At 44.8% G+C, this 20,996-nt stretch overlaps 1 protein-coding gene across 1 annotated transcript in view; it reads left to right on the top strand.

Moving 5' to 3' along the window:
* Positions 1–20,996, top strand: part of LOC138284756 (uromodulin-like) — a 95,382-nt gene that overhangs the window by 11,053 nt on the left and 63,333 nt on the right. Inside the window, exons 2-3 of the mRNA XM_069223893.1 lie at positions 7,315–7,332; positions 11,068–11,229. Of these exons, the coding sequence (XP_069079994.1) occupies positions 7,315–7,332; positions 11,068–11,229 (180 nt within the window). The remainder of the gene's footprint in view (positions 1–7,314; positions 7,333–11,067; positions 11,230–20,996) is intronic.

A 20,996-nucleotide genomic window follows, 5' to 3' on the forward strand; every position in this document is an offset into this window, starting at 1 on the left:
TGACCTATGTGACATGTACAGGGGGAGAAAAATAATCATCACCTTCTGCATGCTCGATGTGAGTGGCCCCCCATCCTCACCCTTGCCATGCGGCACATGCTCTCATCTGTCGTTTGATGCATGCCTCAATCGCTCCCCTTCCCACCATCTTTCATCCACCCCACTCAACACAGCCATTGCCCACAAAGCATGGTCCCAGTGTACTTACCTGTTGGTCTGGAGGACCGTAGAGTAGCGCATACTGGGGGAGGACCCCATCCACAAGTTTCTCCAATTCCTGAGCAGTGAAGGCAGGGGCCCTTTCCCCAGTCGCATGAGCCATTGTCTCTTCCAGACCGAGGTCACAGCAGCACTTGCAGTGTAGGTCCTCTCCTGTGGAAGATCAGGTATCGAGTGATTATGCAGATAGAAAATGGCGGTCACGCCCGCGGCGGTGCGTACCGCGACCGCCGGCGCACATCATCATTGGCTCTTGAGACCCATAGGGTTCTATGTTAACCAATGCTGCTTTGCGCCGCGGTCTTCGACCGCCTACCGCCACGGTGTGCACGCCAGCGCATTGACCTCACATCCCATTGTCGCACTTCACAGGTCAGGCAACCGCCATTTCAAGGGCCCACATGGCTTACTTTCTACTGCGTCACACATACCTAGGCCTTGCATCGACACTCATACAAGTCATTCAATGCATTGGGAATCGTGTTATGTGCAAGCTGTGGGAACGTACCTGTGGGTTGATTGACTCTGTGCTCGCTGTTGTCCTTCATAGGCACTGTCCGCTGGGAGATGCGAGGAGATGGAGAAATCTTCCCGTGTACAGACCGCTGGTGGACCTGTCGACAATGGAGGAAAGACATGTCATACTGACATACAGGCTTGACCGAGCCACTATTCATGAACTGTGTGCCCAGCTGGAGCCAGACCTGATGTCACCAATCCACCAACCCACAGGGATCCCCCCTCTAGTGCAGGTTCTGTCAGTACTCCATTTCTTTGCAAGTGGGTCATTTCAAACAACAGTGGCCATATCATCAGGGATGTCCCAGCCTATATTTTCCAAGGTGTTGTCCAGAGTGTTGTCTGCCCTGCTGAAACACATGCGCAGCTACATCGTTTTCCCTGAGGTGGGGGATTTGCCTACAGTGAAGGGTGATTTCTATGCCCTTGGACATATTCCCAACATCATAGGTGCCATTGATGGGACACATGTTGCTTTGGTCCCCCCCAGCAGGAGTGGACAGGTGTACAGAAACAGGAAGAGTTATCATTCCATGAATGTCCAGATGGTCTGTTTGGCTGACCAGTACATCTCCCATGTTAATGCCAAGTTCCCTGGGTCAGTGCATGACGCATACATCATGCAGAATAGCAGCATCCCTTACGTGATGGGTGAACTCCAGAGGCACTGTGTGTGGCTAATTGGTGACTCTGGTTACCCCAAACTGTCATGGCTACTGACCCCAGTGAGGCATCCCAGGACAAGGGCAGAGGAACGGTACAATGAGGCCCATGGGCGAACTAGGAGGGTGATCGAGCGGACCTTCGGCCTCCTGAAGGCCAGGTTTAGGTGCCTCCATATGACAGGTGGATCCCTAATGTACTCACCAAAGAAGGTGTGCCAGATCATCGTGGCCTGCTGTATGCTTCACAACCTGGCTTTGCGACGACAGGTGCCTTTTCTGCAGGAGGATGGTCCAGATGGTGGTGTTGTAGCAGCTGTGGAGCCTGTGGAGAGTGAAGACGAGGAAGCCAAAGAGGACGACATAGACAACAGGAACACAGTAATACAGCAATATTTCCAATGACACACAGGTAAGGATCCACACCGGCATATTACATTTACTTAAAGACTACTACCTCTCTACTGTCTGACCTTTTTCCCCAGTGTATGGTAAGTGAGTTGTGACTTTCCCTTCCGATTTCAGGGATGTGGGCCCCACTGCGTGATATCTGCTTTTTTTCCCCATGGACTACAGCTGTGTGACAGTGGTATGTTGTCATCACAATGTAAATAAACATTTTGGCACGGTCATGTTTAATACATTTGTTCAAAATCACAGCCAGACTCCAGATTGTTTTGTGCAATAAGTGTGTTTATTATAGTGCTCTATATTGGTGGGTGGTTGCAATTCGGTGAGGGGTGATGGTGGAGGGATGTCCATGGCAGAGTCCAGACTATTAGTATCACAGGTGCATTGTCCAAATGCCTGTGGAAAGTGGAGCAGGGGCAGTTTAAGGTTGGAGAGGGTGACAATGTGGGACAGTGGGATGACAATCAGGGAGGTATCCTTTCCTGGCGGGGGTCTTGGCTTCTTACTCTGTCTTCTTCCTGGATCTCAAGGCCCGCTTGCGGGGTGGTTCTCCTTCTGCAGGGGGTGGGGTTCTGGTGGCCTGTTGGTCCTGTGTCGGGGCCTCCTGTCCACTAGCGCCGGCGGAGGTGGTCGGCAGTTCTTGGTCCATGCTAGTGTGAGGGGCCCTTTGTGGTGCCACAGTGTCCCGCAATGTGGTGACTACCTGATTCAGAGCCCCTACGATGGTGCTCATGGCGGAACTGATGTTTCGTAGTTCATCCCTGAACCCCATATACTGTTCCTCCTGCAGGAGCTGGATCTCGTGAAACCTGGCCAGTACTGTTACCATTGTCTCCTGGGAATGAAGGTATGCTCCCATGATGGAGGAGAGGGCCTCGTGGAGAGTGGGTTCCCTGGGCCTGTCCCCCCCTGTCACACAGCAGCCCTCCCAGTTCCCCTGTTTCCCTGGGCCTCTGCCCCCTGGACCGTGTGCCCACTACCACTGCCCCCAGGTCCCTGTTGTTATTGGGGTTTTGGGTTGGCCTGGGTTCCCTGTAGTGGAGGACACACCGCTGATTGACGTGTCCTGGGGACAGAGGTATGGGCCCGCTGGGTGGGTGCTCTGCTGGTGTTCCCAGAGGGGGGAAGGTCTGTTGTGGCCTGTGGCTGTCTGAGGGGAACCGACTGTCCCGAGGTCCCCGATGGGCCGGGCTGGTCATCTAGATCCAGGGAGACAGAGGTGCTGTCATCACTGTGGGCCTCTTCTGGTGGTGGAGTGGACATTTGTGGACCCTCCTGCGCGGTGACGTGGCGTTCGGGTCCTGCAGGGGTATAAAAGTATGGTTATTGCTTCTGCGTGTGCCATAGCGTGCAATGGGTGGGTGCCCGGCATTCCCTTGTGGGGGCTGTTGTGACGGTGGTTTGGGGGGGGATGGGTATGTGCAGTGGGCATGCTTTGGTGATGGGTGTCCATGGTTTGTGGTCGCATGCAGGGTTTGGGGTTGGGATGGGTGGGTTGTGATGGTGAGACATTTGCAAGGAGTAGGTGTGATGGGGTGGGGGTGAGGGTGGGGGTATGAGTTGGCATGCTGGTGGGGTGGGGGGGTGAAGTAGTGAAGATGAGACTGACCAGAGTCCATTCCTCCACCTACTCCTGCGAGGCCCTCAGGATGAAGGATCGCTAAGACTTGCTCCTCCCATGTTGTAAATTCTGGGGGAGGAGGTGGGGGCCCGCCGCCAGTCCGCTGCACCGCGATGTTGTGCCTGGATACCATGGAACGCACCTTCCCCCTTAGGTCGTTCCACCGCTTCCTGATGTCGTCCCTATTTCTTGGGTGCTGTCCCACAGCGTTGTCCCTGTCGACTATTCTGCTCCATAGCTCCATCTTCCTGGCAATGGTGGTGTGCTGCACCTGTGTCCCGAAGAGCTTTGGCTCTACCCGTACAATTTCCTCCACCATGACCCTGAGTTCATCCTCAGAAAACCTGGGGTGTCTTTGCGGTGCCATGGGGTGGTGTGGGTGATGTGTGGGGTGGATTGTGTGGTGCTGTGTATTGGTGTGTTGTGTGAAGTGCGTGGTAATATTGCTGGGTGACAGTAAAATGCGCGTCTGGGTGCTCAGATGTCTTTTCTCTGTGCGTGTTCCAGATTCTGTTGGAGTGGAGGCTTGTGGGTGATGTGGGTGGGTGTTTTATATTGTGTTGGGCGTGTGGGAGTGGTGTTTGTATGTGTATCAGGTGTGTGTATTTCGAATTGTCCAATGTGGCGGTGTTTTGGAGCTGTGTGTGTATTTTGATCGCGGCGGTGTGTACCGCCAATGGAATACCGAGGTTGAAAGACCGCCGCGTGGATTCGTGGGTCGTGATAGCATGGGCGTATTTCTGTTGGTGTGACGGTGGAGGTTTGGTCATCGCCAGTTTCTCGCTGCCCTTTGGTGTGGCGGACTTTTGTGGATGTCTGTATTTTGGCGGTTTGCCTGTTGTGGGTCAGAATGACCATGGCGGTGTACCGCAGCCGCGGCGGTGTTCTGGCGGTCTTCTGCACGGCGGTAAGTGCCTTTTACCGCCAAGGTTGGAATGACCCCCTAGATGTCATAATGATTCAAATGTTCTTTGATACCATGCCCATACTCAATCATGAAACAATCTGGGGCAGTTGTTTATTCTCTCCCACTCTTTGGATTATATCTGGCACATTTGGGATCATTATTTGGTTCAGTTCGAACTTGTTTTGGCACATTTGGGTATATTATCTGGCAGTAATGGAAGTCTTATCTGGCAGTCATGGGAGCCTGATGGGACAGTCTTTGACACGGCTGGACTTGCTCTGTTTAACAATTACTTTGTGCAGCAGCTGGTGTTTTCCTATGGCGTAGTTCGGGATCTTGGGCATATTTTAAGGCACAGTTGCATTTATTTACCTGCACAGCCAGTAATATTAGCTGGCACATTTGGGAATCTTATCTTGTGCAATACGGTTTTTTATCAAGCACAGTTGGAGGTTTTCCTTTGGATAATTTGGAATTATTCTCTAACACTTTGGTGAAACTTATCTGACACAGATTCAGTTTATTGTTTGGCATAGTTGGATCTATTCTGTGGTTAATTTGGGATTATTTTCTGCCACATTTGAGGCTATATCAGGCAGTTTGTTGTAGTGTCTCTTTGACCTTGGCATGGTCTCGGGCACATCTGTCCTCAATCACCTGCGCAGATGTGCTTAATCTTAGGTTCAACTCGGCATATTATCTGCGTCAAGAGGGCTGCTCTATGACAGAAATGTTTTTTTCTACTGCACAGTGGGATTTAATATGGTGTCCACAAAAAGGTGCAATATCTGTTTCTGTCTGATTTATTGTCGGACACAGGTAAGATTTACTGTCACAGCTAAAGTTACAAATTCTCTGGCACAGATTAGGTCAATCTCTGGTTCAGTTTGAACTTTTGTATTTAGTACCTTGCAGGCCAAGGGTTATAGTATAATGACGATATACACACAGACTCTACGTTCAAAAGTGAACACACATTCCTGCTCTTCCTCTCTCCGGTTTAATGTTGATCTCAACAGAACATGTTCATCTCACAAATATAGGGTCAGGCCTATTGCCTTCGTCAGCAATGGTAAACTGCCGTTTTCGAACTGCCAAAACATTCCCTTGAGCTCTGAGTGAGCTCAAAAGGAAGTGCCTTGGTAACAGGTTATCTTGATTAGGCACAGCCACAGATATTAATTTAGGACAAAGTACCCCCGCTGTACATTATAAGGATATTGCGAGTCATTGATGAGTTTCTGACCAGATAGAGGAATGAGGTCGAAGGCTGAATTCTTTTATAAGGTCAAAGAACTCTGAGGTAACTTTGAATGCCCTTATATTTTAACGCAGGAGATACTTTATTCCTTGTAATACATGATCTCACCATAACCCATTCCACTAACCACTTAAATTGTTGGTTGTGTGCTCTTTTATATGATTGAGATAGCAGCTTGTAACCCTGAAGACTACAATTGAAATATGTAGTGCAAAAAGTAAACACACCAAACAGCAGTTAGATATTTGTTTCAAAAAGGTGTTGTAATCAGTTTACACAAATCAGATTTTTTTTAAAAATCTGTAGCTCAGAATGTGAAGTAAAATGCAGAGCGATTCTATCTTTCCTGTGTATATCTAATGTACTGAAAAAATAAGAATCTTCCCATAAATGGCTCCTTTCGAGTATCATTGTATATATAGCAGTGCTTAATTTGTCAATGAAAAGGTGCCAGTGCTTGAAGCTCTCCTATTAAACACGCAGCTGCTGCAATTAAAAGTGCGAGCACATAATGTTGAGGCAGCGTAATCCTGAAGCCTCCTCGGGCGTCTTCGATCGATTGACAACTAATCCCTGCCCCTTCAGCTCACTCTTGCAGCTTCCTGCTTTTCCCCTCTCTGACGCTTTTTCGTGTTTCTCTTCCTCCGTCTTTCCCACATGTCTTTTGCTCGCATGAAATGCTTGAGACAGAAAACTAAACACCGGCCACCAGAAATAAGTGCCGGTGCTCCACACCGGAAACAACAAGCACAAATTAAGCACTGATATATAGACAAATAGAGCAGAAGAAAAGGCATGTTTTGTTTTTGTTTTTCAAAGGGTAGCTTTAATTATTTGTGACCTGACTTTCCCCTGGTTGCTGCTCTGGCAGCATGTATTGTGATGTCACACCTTGACTGTAATAAGTTAATGCAGTTGAGGGGCTACATACTTTCATTATTACAGGTGACTAAGGATATCACAAGTCACCTGTAATAAGAAAATTAGAGACAGACTTTTATACAGGTAATTTTGCCCCCCATGGACTATATTGAATTATAGACCAGACAGTCTGAGTGCATAAATAATCTCCTGTCCATATGGAATTCAACAAGACTTGTTTCAGTCAGTAGGCTCACAAAGGGCCTAATTTAAGAAAAGTGGCACTGCATCATATGCAGCGCCACTTTTCCTGCGCCCCTTAGCGCCCACCCAACGGCACCATGCATGTGCCATATTTAACATACAATGTAGCATGGCGGTAGTTAAGGAACATCAAAAATGTTGGTGGTAATCCTGCAAAGCACCTAAAGGCCCACTATAAACAACTGGAGCCTCATTTTAACATCTGCTCTGTGCAGGTGTTCAAAAGGCCACAAAAAATGGTGCAAAGATTTATTTTAGAGGTACTGCCCCTCTTGCATACATTATGCTTGGCACAGGCATTATTTGGCACAAGGCTTTACAAAGTGGCACAATGCATGCTTTGCACCACTTTGTAAATATGGGGCGTGGAAAAAAACACTTTAGTGCCGATTTAGTGCAAAGAATGAGGATAATGCGGCACTAACTTTAAACTAGGGGCTCTTAAGTATGTCCCTTTAAGTGTTTCAAAGATGCACAGATGATAATAGTTGTGACTAATAATTATTTTAAGATTTATATTCTGATATTTTATTTCTTTAGAGAAGTAAGCAGTGGCTGAATGATTGTCTTCTTTTATTTTTCTTTGCAGGAGCAGTGATTTGCAATGGTAAGTGTCTGTTTACTTTCTTATACAGAAATGTCTTCTACAGAATCCAAAAGTATCTTTTTTGAAGGGGTGGGTTTATTAGGGTTCTTGTGTAAATGTAATCTTACAGCAGAGCACATTCAAGCAAAGCTCCTCCTGCACCCAGGGGTCACCACACCAAAGGTTCATTACCTAAAACAGAGAGCCATCACGCAACCTATTCGGGATCAGTGACAAGTTGGTTATTTACTTTGAATGGCGAATACACAAGTCAGAAGCTGGAACTGAAAGCCGTAGGTCACTGGAAAGTCATCACTGCAGGGTCGTGTTGGATGGTTTATTTACCACTGAACATGTATTGCACTGTTTAGACAACTAGCTTTTTCTCAATGGGGCTGGTGTAAAATAATTATCTTTCTAGAAAACTACATGAAGGTTGGCATTTGTGGCTATGTGCATATATTGAGATATGTGGTGGTGTTTGAACAGTCAGGTTTGGAAGGAAGAGGAGAAGCAGCTGATGGAACTGACTGGATTCAAGGAACTATTCTTTGGCTCGTAAGAGTGTGACATGAGAACAAAATGTTTCATACCTATGTTCGTTTCTCGTCCCCAGGGGACACAAATAGCCTCGTGAGCACAACAGTCAGCCAGAATCTTTTCAATAGATAAAACCTTACAATGCCACTGTGTCTAATATCAGCAGACAGTACTGTCTTTTAAGCAGCAGGGATGTGTCATATTGAAGTCAGAACCTTGTGGCAGTATCAAATTACGGGAATACAAATGAACCATGTTCTGACCAGATTATATAAATTGCTTAATATGGATTATAGACGTTAAACTATAATCCAGAATAAAACCATTTTAGGATAGCCTCAACTTGTTTGTGTTTGTTGCTTACAAATGGAACACTGGAGTGGGTGACCATAACATTTTCAAAGTAACCCGTTGGATTGCACTTTTCAGGACCAGGTACTGAAGTCCACATTTTAAGAACCTATATCTCAAATGCTATTTAAAAAATCATAAAAGGAGCCTAGCTGAATCTTGAAAAGCAGTCAGTTTGATGTAAAGTTGTGATATCCATACAGGTATAAAAATGAACCTCAAATACAGGCCCAATGGATTCCTGTGGTATGTTGCAGAGAAGATCTACTACTGTCATGGTAAAACTGTCCCACAGTGGTCAAAGTGCCCCTAGAAGAAGGCAAAAGGTATGCCAAATATACATTTCCGTGATAGCTTAGCCACTTTAGATAATTGAAGCAGCTGACTGAAGTTGGTCAGGATGCACAGCACAGCCAATGAATCATTAAGGTCGAGCTTAGGATCTCTAAAGCATTTGGTTGACATTAGACATGAACAACAGATCTCTCACTTTTGTAATGCTTGAAGTCTAAATACTTACTGAGAAACTCAAGAAAGAGTGTTTGTCTGACAAGCTTTGGATCTGGAGTATCATTACCCCCTCAAATCTTTCCTAAGAGCTGGAGATTCTACACTAAATAGCAGCATTAGATGAGTTCAATGTTTGCCATTAAAGGTGCAATCCAGGACGGGTTATAGGTGTCACAGATAACATCCATTCCTATTGGTTGGCGGGTCATCCCTGTCACTGAGGGCACACAAATGCCCCCCCAACTGTTGATCAAGAATATAAAGCAAGGATCTGTACAGGAACCTGAGATCTAGGATGAGCAGGTGAGGCAAATCAGGGCTACCCAAGCAGTTACTATAGGTGAAAGGAACAGGTGATGCTAGACACAACTTGCCAAATGGTCAGATTTATCAATATTATATCTGAAGTGTAGCACACTCCACTTCTGTTGTACTCTTCTTTGTGATGAGCAAATATTGTGACAAATCCTCATCTCTGTTAGGCCACGAACAGGGAAGTACCCGGATCAGGTAGCATTGGTTGAAAGGAACTTCCAATCTCTTCTGAGACATAGGATAGCAAGAAAATCAATTCCTACATTAAGATAGCTAACACTGTGCCCCTTCTTATAGACCTTTGAAATCGTCTCATTTTTAATTTTGTCTATATGAGAATATACAAGTTTTACATTAATAAATTATCCCAGTTGGGTGGAACACTGATATTTGGTCATCCTTACCAAGATACACTTCCTTCCTTGAGATCAAATATTTTATTCTTTCTAAATATGGTCATACATCAGGAGAACAATAGTTCTGAGGCATAAAATTTGAACTATTGTTTAAAGACCGCTCCCCGACAAGAGATCATCAAATGTTTTGCAATCTGCTGGTTCTAAAGAGGGCCCCAGACCTCTATGCTGGACTTGGCCTGTCTCCGCAGTAGTTTGCTACCCTGTTAATTCCACGGGTTACTCTCCCTTGCTGGGATGAAAATTGTCAGAAAGTAATGGATCTGATCTTTTCTATCTGGATGCACTTGAGATCTGATTAACTTCACCTTGTCGGTGTTCCTCTACTTGAAGAGTGGCTCAACATTTCTTTCAAACTGGAGCATAGATATAACCAAACCCTGTGGCCACTGACAGTGCCAACTTTGTTGTCAATTGTTCATCTGCAGTTTTCTTTCTGTCTCAGATACCTGTGTGTTTAGAAGCATCATTTGATTTCAGGATTGGTCATTTTGCTATCAACATTGTCCACCTTATTGGACAGAGGCTCAAAGAAAACCACACAGGTTCCCTTCCTTTTGAAAAGGCGTGGCATTTAGCCTGAATCTGTGTTTTCTGTTTCATAGTTGCTCCCCAGATTGAAACTAGAGGGTTGGAATATTTCCTGGGCAACGTTGAGGAATATACCGTTTTTTAAGTTCCCTCAAAAATGTATATGTTGTCTTTTTTATATTCCTTTATCCTATTCATTTTATGGGTAAAATGACAGTTTTTAAGTTGTGCAACTTCAGTCATTCAAAGTTAGGACAATTGTTAATTATGACTTCCTCCTTTCAGCTTTAATCTCCTCTCTTCCTCCTATAAAGCCACAATCATTCTTTCAATGCTTGGTCTTCTGTTAACTCAAAACCATCCTTTCATTTGGAGATTCTACCATACCTTGTCTTACTCAGGTGGTGGTGAGGGGTTGTATTCCTGTCACCTATGCTGACTTCCATTGACAAGACTTGATATGAAGTATAGTGGCCCACTCTCAAATGCACATACTTACTATTAAGCAATGCCCAGTGGTTCCGCTTCTTGGTGCTGTGTCTCTAGGCCTGATCTCTGCCTTTTGCCTGTGAGAAGTGGTGCATGGACACAATGAACCGGAAATTCAAGGTGTTCAGAAGGAAGTAGTCCTCTTTGTGCCTTGTTGTCTATGCCATCCATCTAGTAGCTTGGTTTAGGGGCAAACAATACATGAGGTGCATTCTTCAATCCAAAGAGTGATTAACCAATGGTGATTTTGATGCATGGAAGATGGCCCACAAGAGGGAAGACATGTTGTAAGTTCAATGTGCTGCTCCCACTGGTCCATTCTGATCAAGATAGAGATAGTTTTTCCAAGGGAAGTACTAAAAGGGATTGAATTGACTTTGCTGTGCCTCTGAAGTGACAAGTAGTAACTTGATGACATGAAAGCATCTGTCCATTTTGCCAATAGCCATAACATATTGTGAATCCCAATTATTTCAGGATAGCTTTTCCAACTGGTTTTTGACAATCTGCAGTTGTGACACGTGTTATTGTTTTTGCAAAGTATTGACTTCAGAATGTGCTGATTTGATCTTCCTTCCAACATCCTTCTATTCTCTTTCTGTAGCCTCATACCCCTTGTGTAACACCTGTGCTGGAAGCTGTGTTCAAGGCGCTGGCTGCTTATGTGGTACTGATGGAAGTATATGCCTTCCCCAAGCATGTGATATGGAATCCTTGTGCTGCCCAACTGGACTCTTCTGGCACACAACATCGAGCTGCTGCTCAAGTAAGTCTTAGGATTTAGAAGCTTAGTTTGTGAAATGTGTCAAGAGACCTAGAGATGTTTTTAAATTTGATGAAGATGTTTTAAAGCTGATGAAAGTTTATTTTATTTGAGAGTTTGAAGAAAAGATCATCTTCAACCCCCCCACCTCTCCCTCTCTCTCTCTCTCTCTCTCTCTCTCTCTATCTCTCACTATATATATATATATATATATATATATATATATATATATATATATGTGTGTGTGTGTGTGATGTGTATATATATACAGTATATATATATGACTTTGGAGCGATTTGGCAAATTGTAATGAAATTCTCAAAACTAGTTTGTCACTCACTTCAGCTGCTGTCTTGAAAGTTTCAGGGTGATTCGTGAACCAGGCCAGAGGAAAAGGGGGTCTTCAAAATGTTTTTTTCCCATGCCATTTCAGTAGGGATGTTTAGACACAACTACAGTCCAAAGTGCTCGATGGAAGTGCACCAAATTTGGCAGAAAGGTAGATTTTGGTCAGAAAGTGTCCTTTGTGTTAGTTGGTTTAAATCCATTCAGTAGTTTTTGAGATATTAAAGGAAAATAAATTTATATATCTGGGCAAAGCCCAAGCACAGATCTCATTGTGAGACGTAACTGGCTGTCAGCACTGCAACCAGGAAGTATTGGCAACCATCTTGGGACCAATATACATGATAACACCCCACTGAAATGCATTGTAGTGAATGGCAGGTTTTGAGGGTCAAATCAAGGAGAACGTATAAAGGTTGATAACATATTTTAGTTACAATGTAAATCATTTATTGATGGTACCATACTAATGCGCGGAATTGTGGTGTGTTTTACAGTGATCTACCACATGGAAAAGTCTTCTGTTGGGATTTCATCAATCATGTTTGAGAGAAAACTATTTTCTCATGATTTTCCTGTAGAGGTTATGGAAGGTGCTCCAGAAACTAAAATGAGAGAATGTTTTCTGTAAATTCACTCTGTCTTTTTCAGCCGTATGAGAATTAAGTCTGATATTCTCAGTAAAACATGTATTTCCAACGGGAGCAGCCTGCCATTTGATTCCCATGTGTTTAACTGCAGCCGGCAAGAGTGTTCTAAATAAAACTAGAGTGCTAACAGTCTTACTTATGGAAAAAGTGTGGCACACCTGAAACCGTCTTGTTTGAGTCAAACTGGTAAAACTTAAAACATTTAGGGGGTTATTCTAACTTTGGAGGAGGTGTTAATCCGTCCCAAAAGTGACGGAAAAGTGACGGATTTACCACCAGCCGTATTACGAGTCCATTATATCCTATGGAACTCGTAATACGGCTGGTGGTATATCCGTCACTTTACCGTCACTTTTGGGACGGATTAACACTCCTCCAAAGTTAGAATAACCCCCTTAATTTTTTGGGAAACAAAATGAGGTGGTTTATTTTGGCATAGAAATTATGGTTAGTGATGTAGAGAGAAAAATGAGGTAATGTTTTAAGACAGTTCTCAAATATCTTCCTCTTCTACTTAATTGAAACAATCTGGCATGCAGACTGAATCATGCACTTTCAATACCAGCAGCAGACTGCCAGGTAACTCCCAGGTGATCAGCGGCTTTACTACAGTGTTGTAATGAGCAACTAGAGAGCTAATATTCTGAATTCATGCCGAAGTGTGGCACATCTGAATGCAATCTTAATGGAATCGAAGTGGAAAACTGAAAGCATTATCTATTGAGGATACTACAGTAAATGAGGAAATCAGGGCGCTTCATAACAAATAAATCCCCCCAAGATGGCCACCAGAGAACAGAGACCAAATGTAGCACAAAAATCACCCAAATGTAGCCAGAGTACAGCCCAATGACAAAAGTGTGCAAAACACTTAGGTGCTCATTTTGACACTGTTGGTAAAAACCGCCTACTGCCGCAGTGAAGGGCACCAAAATGCCGCCACTGCAGCAACCATCCATCTGTCATATTATGAGCACTGCCGGACTTCCTCCAGAAGAAGGGCGGAAATCTGGCTGTGTTCATGGTGACGGACGGTGGTAAGGTGGCACTGCTATCACCAGCACCACCACGCCAGTAGAACACCACCAGCCGTATTATGACAAGTAATACGGCCTGGCGGCGTTCTGATGGTGGGCCGCTGCTGGCGGTAGCAGTGCCCCTTCCTGTTCCTTGCCGGAAGACCTCCTCAACAATGGTAAGTTGGGCTTCCGACAGGGGAGGGGTTGGAAAGGTAGGGGGTTGTGTGTGTGTGTCTGATTGTGTGCATGAATGAATGTGTGAGTGAGTGTGTGAATGTGTGTGTTGTGTTGTTTGCTCGGTTGTATGCGTGTGAGTGAATGCGTGTAAGAATGGTGAAGTTAGTGTGTTTCTGCATGTCAGTGTGGATGTGTGACAGAATGTGTGTGAGTATGTCTGGAAGTATCTGTGCTTGAATGCATGTATGGCAGTGTGTGTATGAATGCGTGTCTGGCAGTGTGAGTGATTGGGTATGTGCATGTATGGGGAGTGGGGGGTGATTGAGAGGATTTGAGAGGGTGGGGGGGTGTGTTTGGATTGGAGAGGGTAGGGGTGTGCGTGTTTGAATATCAAGGGGTGTGGAGTTAGTGTGTGTTTGAGGGTGGGGGCTTTGGATGGAGGGGAATGGGGCGTCTGGTGTGTGGTGGGGGTGAGGGAGCTAACGCCACAAAAACCATGGTGGTAGGCAGGCTCATGATGCGCCAGCGTACTGTGCCGGACGCTGGTCTGGAGATTAACATCTCCGACCTGGCAGCTGATACCGCCATGGCTGCAGCAAACCTGCCATTCTCATAATCTGGCGGTATGTACCCCCAACCTTTTGGCAGTACTACCGACACAGTAACACTCACCGCCTGGGTCATAATGACCCCCTTAATGTTTTAGTTTTTTTGCAGTTTTATATAGTGCTGACATGATCCATAGGAACTGGATAGCTTTACATGAGCATCAGTTACTTTACACAGGGACACCTTCATTTTGGTTTTAGGCATGGACAAATTAAGTGATTTGCCCAGAATCACAGGATGTCGAGCTGAAGCCAAAACCCAAATCTGGTTCCCTAGTTGAAAAGTCTGCAATATTGGCCATAAGTCCAGATCCTCTCCTCTAAGTGTAACAAATAACCAAGTGATCAACCAGATAAAAAAATATAAAGATAGCAAATGATTTTAAAGTATTTTGTCGCTATTTGAGAATTCAGAAAATCTGTCCTCATTTTAGTTTTATAGAGCACAAACCATAATTTCTATGGGAATAAGACCCTTGCTTCTTTATAATTTTTAAAGTGTTAGAAAGTGGGTTATTGGTAAGGGCAGGTATCAACCTACACTTACCAATAGGTCACTAACCCCCACTAGTTCTACTCAGGTCTCAATAAATTAATCCTCACTCAACGCTTGGTAGCTTGGCAATGGGCGTCAAGGCTTTCCTTATGAGACAAGTGTGTAAAGCATTTAAAATTCACAGAACAGTAAATAAGTAAAACACAAAACACAATAAAAATCCAACATCAGTTTATCAAAATAGAGTATATTTATATCTTTAAAATGACACCACAACTACAAAAATCCAATATAATGAACCAGAGATATACATTTTTAAAGGTTAAAGGTAATTCTAGTGCTTAGACGCGAATAGCGCTCAAAGGGTTAAAAAAAAGTCCAGAGTCCAGAGTTTAGGCCACCCACGATGTAACACTGTTACACTTACTTTCAGAAGTGTTTTTTGATAGAGGTAAGTGGTCGACAGCACCAGTCAAGGGTTCAGAGGCTCTGGTTTGCCTCTTGGGGTTTGGGACTACAGCTCCCTTAGTGCATCACTTCAACTTATGGAGCTGTTTACAACAGTTGCTCCAAATGGCTCCAAACTTCTGGATCTTCTTCCAGAGGTCCTTTTTGGGTCCTTGAAGTGTCCACAACTTGATTCAAGGTTCCAGAAGCTCTGAGTTGCTCCTTGGGAGTTGGGACTACAATTCCCAGAATGCACTTGGTCAGAATACTCAAATGGCCACTGGACACTGGTCAGCTGGGCTCCTCTTGCAGGACTTCATGCAGGGGACTCTGGGCAGCTCCTTTGCATCAGTATCTTAGGGGAAGTCCCTTCTAGAAGCATTTAAAGACAGGCAAAGTCCTTTTAGTGGTGAAGCCCAAGTGTGCAGCTGGCACAGTCCTTCAGAGTGCAGAATCCAGGTGCAGGTCAAGGGTTCAGCAGGTCAATTCCTCTTCTTCAGTCATTGTTCCTTGTAGGGATCTAAGGTGTGGGTGCAGCCCTGTCATATTTATCCTTGCTCCTGGGGTGCAAAGCAGGGGAGGCAACTGTCCAATCACAGACAGGCCACTACCCCCCCCCCCCCTTGGATGACCACTTCCTTGGAAATGTGGCAAAAATCAATCCCAGGAAGCAGCATTCCTTGAAAATCCAAAATGGCAGAAAATGAATTTTGGAGGTTAGGTCTGGCTGAGCCCACCCATTGGTGTGGCAAAAAATTGTTAACACACCCCTCTCCTGCCCTCTCTTAATCAAATCAAAAGGGCACCTGGATGTCTGGACTTACAGGAAATGTGGGATGTCCCGAGCTGCTTCAAATGTCCTTCCCTCCTTTGAAGACCAGCTTGGCTACTCTCCCCCCATCCTGTTTCACCATCTGCTGAGGAAAGATCTCCTCCCCCAGGCACTTTCTTTGTGTTCAGCCCAGGCCACTTCACTCCTTATTAAGGCAGCCTGGCCAGGATGCCTGAGGCTGGCCAATCAGCGAAGGGTACTACAGAGCTGAAACTGGTAACTTTTAACCTGAACTAGTTATATTAAATCCATGACAAGTTGTTGCATTTACTAAAACAATTGGATTGAGACATGAGAATGTATTAATCTCCCCATTTTAGCCTATGGAGCCTATTCATTGCAATAAGGGAAAAACAAATGTGGCTATTTTTCCTCACCAGGGCTTCTAAAACATATTGTACAAGGTCCCTGCTTATAGTTACACTGCACCCAACCCTGGGTTGACCTAGGGAACACCTTAGGGGTGACTTATATGTAACAATAAGGTGGTTTAAGATTTTGGAAGTACTTTTAATTCCAAAGTCAAATTTGCATGTAACTTTAATTTAAAAGCAGCCAGCAAGGCAAGCCTGCCTTTAAAATGTCATTGGGTACCTCAGCGTGCACTACCTATGGCGGGGTCTCTAAACCTACATGCCCTACCATATACTAGGGACTTATAGGTAGGTAAACTGCCAATTATAATTAGCCTAATTTGCATACTCATGTTACACAGAGCACAGGCCCTGGGACTGGTTTAGCAGTACCCACGGCACCATCAAAGTCAGGAAAACACCAGCAAAAAAAGAAAAAAAAAATTGAGGCAAAAAGTTAGGGGGCTTCTGCAATCTTCCCAGTTTTCTCACATAAAGGAAATGCCATAGGTGTTACAGTTTTGATTACATCAAGATGAAGTTTGGCGTGTCACACTTTTGTAACGAATATAGAATGTTAGACATCTAGTTGTTCATTAGAATACTGTGGTGAGGCTGAGGTCTGGGGCACGGACTCGGAAAACATAGGGCAGAGAGGGTTGTTCAGAAGCAACAAGTTGACCATGCTGGGAAGGCAGGGGGGAAGTTGCAGCACAACAGACCATGGAGGGCAGGGGAAAGAGGGGCAGGGACAACAAACCAACTATCCAGGACAGGAAGGAGAAGCTGTGGCAATATAACACAGTGGCAGTACAGCCATACATGCCAACAGGCCCAATTCAGACAGGAGTCTCCAAATGTTTTTAATCTCAAAGGGATTTACTTTATCCGTCTCCTGCCTAAAATCACCTCTTTTTCAATGTAAGTCAATGGGGAAAATTAATTCTCCAGGTGTTTTCTTAAAATCTCCCTCTTACCCAGTTCAAATTGTTAGCAAGTATGGTACATTGGATCACTGAGGGCAGGAGGAATGGGGTAGGAACACAGACTCAGATAACAGAGGGCAGGAGAGAGATGGGCAGGGGCACCAAACTGACCTTACAGGCCAGGCATCAGGGGTAACAGCAGAACAATACACCACACTGGGCAAGTGAGATGGATGGGCAGCACAATGGACAATGGAAATAATAGGGAGGGGACAAGATTTGGACAATGGATGGCAAGGAGGAGTGGGGGCAGGAGCAGCAAGCTTGCATGGGGGCAGCACAATGCCAGGCCAGGCCCTGAGTCCAACCTCCCTCACCATGCATTGTGATGGGCATCTTTCCTAATGTTAAAAAAAAACCTAGAAGTTCATTGAAAAAAACAAAGGTTGCAGGAACATTATAGTAAGGAAATAAAAAAAATTTTTAACTTGGAAATTCAATAAAAATCAAAGGTTACAGTGACATTATAGTTATGTTCAGATTTTACACGCACAAAACCATAGAAATTCAGCTTTTATAGTTAGAGTAACTATAACTCATGCCCTAGGGTAACTATATTTTCCGTCCTCGCCAAGCACTGCCAATTACCCCAGATATTGCATCACTCATGATATCTTCTATCTTTACTCCTGGCTTTTTACTGACTGATATAGTGACCTTAGGATTTTGGGCAATTCCCCACTGTACTGCAGATGAAAAGTGCATGGATCCTTCCTACATAGGCCAAAAAGGGGCAAGTACATGGGCGGTTGAGGTACCGTACCAATAGTGCCCTGTAAAAAGGTACACCATATACCCGGGACAGGTACAGCCTTGGCTACTGGTGGGGTTCTGCACTAAGTGTGCCACCCACCAGAATAACCTGGCCTAACAGTGCAGGCCTGTGGAGGTGCAGGTGGGTCCGCACCCAGGGTGGCATCTCTCATGCCCTGACCAACTGTGAGCATGCCTAATGCTGTCCCTGGGATGCCCCCTGAAGGGCAGCGAGGGTGATGGGCGTGAGGCAGAACAGGGACACCAGGATGTTCCCTGACCAGGCAGGGAAGAACCCTCACATGGGTTCTCCCTACCTAAGGGATCGGCCCCTCCCATAGGTTTCGCTCATTCCCTATGAGTGGCCTTAGGGCACAGGGCACTGTTCCACTGTGAGTACAGTGTGGAAGTCCCATCGCCCTTTCTATGCATGGTGGGAAGTGGCAGTAACCAGTGAATACTGGACCTGCCCCTACAGGTGGGTACACTTGAAATGGCATTCTGACATGTGCTGAACCTGGCTTAGCAGGTCAGTATGTGCTCACTTGTCAGTGATTTCTATTAAGGGACTGGGTCTGCCATTGCTTACCAGTATGTGCACACTTGCACAAGGGTGTTCCGATGTACACTGAGCCTGACACAGCAGCCCAATGGGTTTGCACTTGCATAGTGAGGTTTAAAGTGCCTTTGGGGCTCTAGGTGCTTTCCCACTGTGAATACAGTGTAAAAATATGTGCACCTTCCTAACTATGCTGCGAAAGTGGCATTGACCAGTATGTGCAAATATGCACACTGGTGTGCCACTATGTACTTGGCCTGTCATAGCAGGCCGGAATGGGTGCACTTGCACCTGTGTGGTGTCCTTTAACTTGTGGCCATCCTGCCCATGCAGGCTTGTGCGTGTGCCAGGGCAGATGTGCCCATGTAGTGAAAGAATACTTATGCGTGTTTTCACTACAGATGAGAGCTACCTTGCCCATAGGTTAGCTTAGGGATAGGTTTCAATTGATTCTGAACAGTGGATTGCAGTGGAGCACCCTCATGTATTTACTCTGTTGGATTCACAAGGACAAACCCCTTTCCATGGTAAAGGCAGTTTGGTCAATAATGCTCTAGAAAAGCCACTTCTTAGAAGTGGGAATTTTATGTTCTAAAAACTCTCTTTTGGTGCCTTTAATTCCAACTTTATTTCACTGACGGCTGGGGAAAGCACATCTGTGCATTCCCCAGTGACAGCCATAGAATTTGAACTATAAACACACAATGTTCATGGAGGAATCATTAGCATGCAAATATATCAACTATTTTAAACACATTCATGTCGTAATTAATCATCAATCAAATATCAGAAATAAATAAATCTTCAAACAACATGTAATTGTTTTCTGAAAAAATTGAAGAGTTTTTATATATTCACTAATGATATATTCATCAATATAGCAAAGCAACAAAGAGAATTTTCAGTGTTTTTATACAAACTCACTGGTTACCCCTCTTATCCCCAATCCCTTTACATCCGAGGGACAGAAGGAGAACACCAACCCTCCTGACTCTCCAACCACAAAAGTTTTGAGTCCTATATGCAGTCTTTCAAACAATCAGAAATCACTCTTAATGGACTCCAGCAGAATTGCATCATGGAGAGTGTAAGGTCGACGTATTGGTCTCCCAAGGCTCCAACCATCCATGAGACCATCCTAAGGACAATGTGTCAAAGTAAAATAAATCACAATAATTGTTGCTTTCAACATCAACTTTCCGAAAAAGCACTGCTTAATCATTTTCGTCCTGCACATCCAATGCTAGTCAGTTACTCCAGTATAAAGAAAGAATGATGTCATTTCACCACAGATACGTAAACTTCCACTGGGTTCAAATCAATCACAAAGCTTCATAAAACTTAGGCACCCGGAATGACAGGTCTCTGCCAGTTGTGGGCGTGGCTGGATAGATTGGAGGAACAGGTTTTGACACTTGGCCTCTTGGAGCCAGATCATGACCCCACTGAAGATAATGATCTGAATTCCTAGGCCCCATGGTCGACAGGCCTGAAATTTAGGAGAGACATCTGTGGTTCAGAGGGTAACCCTTTGAACCACCTCCAACTTCAGAGGCACCCTTCAGTATATCTATTGGTACCTCACTTCAGCAACTTAAAGCTATGCTTGCAGGAATATGGGACTGAGACGCTGGACCACGTGGCGCCCACTGCCAGAGGACTATGTTGTGCACAAGGAGTATTTAGTTCCCGCAAGAACGGACCGCACATCCGTCTGACATTGTATCTGTTCAAAATCATTATGGAAAAATGAAGGGGGAAAACTTGTTTAGAATCCCCTCTTTTTTCGCCCCCCTCCCCCTGGCGGATTAACCCAAAACTTTCCACCAGACAGCAGCTGACCTGACTTGACAATTTTGTTTGGAATGTATATATATATATATATATATATATATATATATATATATATATATATATATATATATAAGATTTTGGTCTAGAGAGAGCCCTTTTTAGGGTCGAGCCTGCGTTGCATGCGCTCGCGCATGCGTATCGCAGCAAGACGCTTTAGTTATTAGAAAAGGGCTCGGAGCCCTGTCGACATCACGTCAGTGTTTTTCATTGGTTCGTGGGCTTGACTATTAAAATCCGCTTGCTTTCATTAGTCGAAGGCATGCACACGTCATGCCTTTTCCGATTGCTAGCCCTCCTTGAGCGCATCGACCAAGTACAGAAAACATGCAAGGCTCGCTGTTTTCTGTCCGGCTCATGGACTACTTTTTCTCTATTTTACTAGCGCGAATTCGCTTGCAGAAGTTGAGCGCTTTACCCAGTTAATTACACTTTTTCAGGTTAGGTACATAAATACACTTTTGCCGATAGGTGAAAAGTCAGGTTAGGAGTTTACAACGCTATCAGGTCTAACATGAGCAAACGCGAGACCCGTTGCATTGCAAATGCTTGTCTTTTGTTGCCCATGGTGGGTGTCAGAGGTGAGACACACTTAACCTGGTCAGAAAATCTAGACACATACATAAAAGCTCAGCTCGATATATCAGCCAGTGAATAATTAAGGAAAAAAATGAATTAAAGGACACAACGTTTT

This window comes from Pleurodeles waltl, chromosome 3_1, assembly GCF_031143425.1.
Source record: "Pleurodeles waltl isolate 20211129_DDA chromosome 3_1, aPleWal1.hap1.20221129, whole genome shotgun sequence".
Classification (NCBI taxonomy): Eukaryota; Metazoa; Chordata; class Amphibia; order Caudata; family Salamandridae; genus Pleurodeles; species Pleurodeles waltl.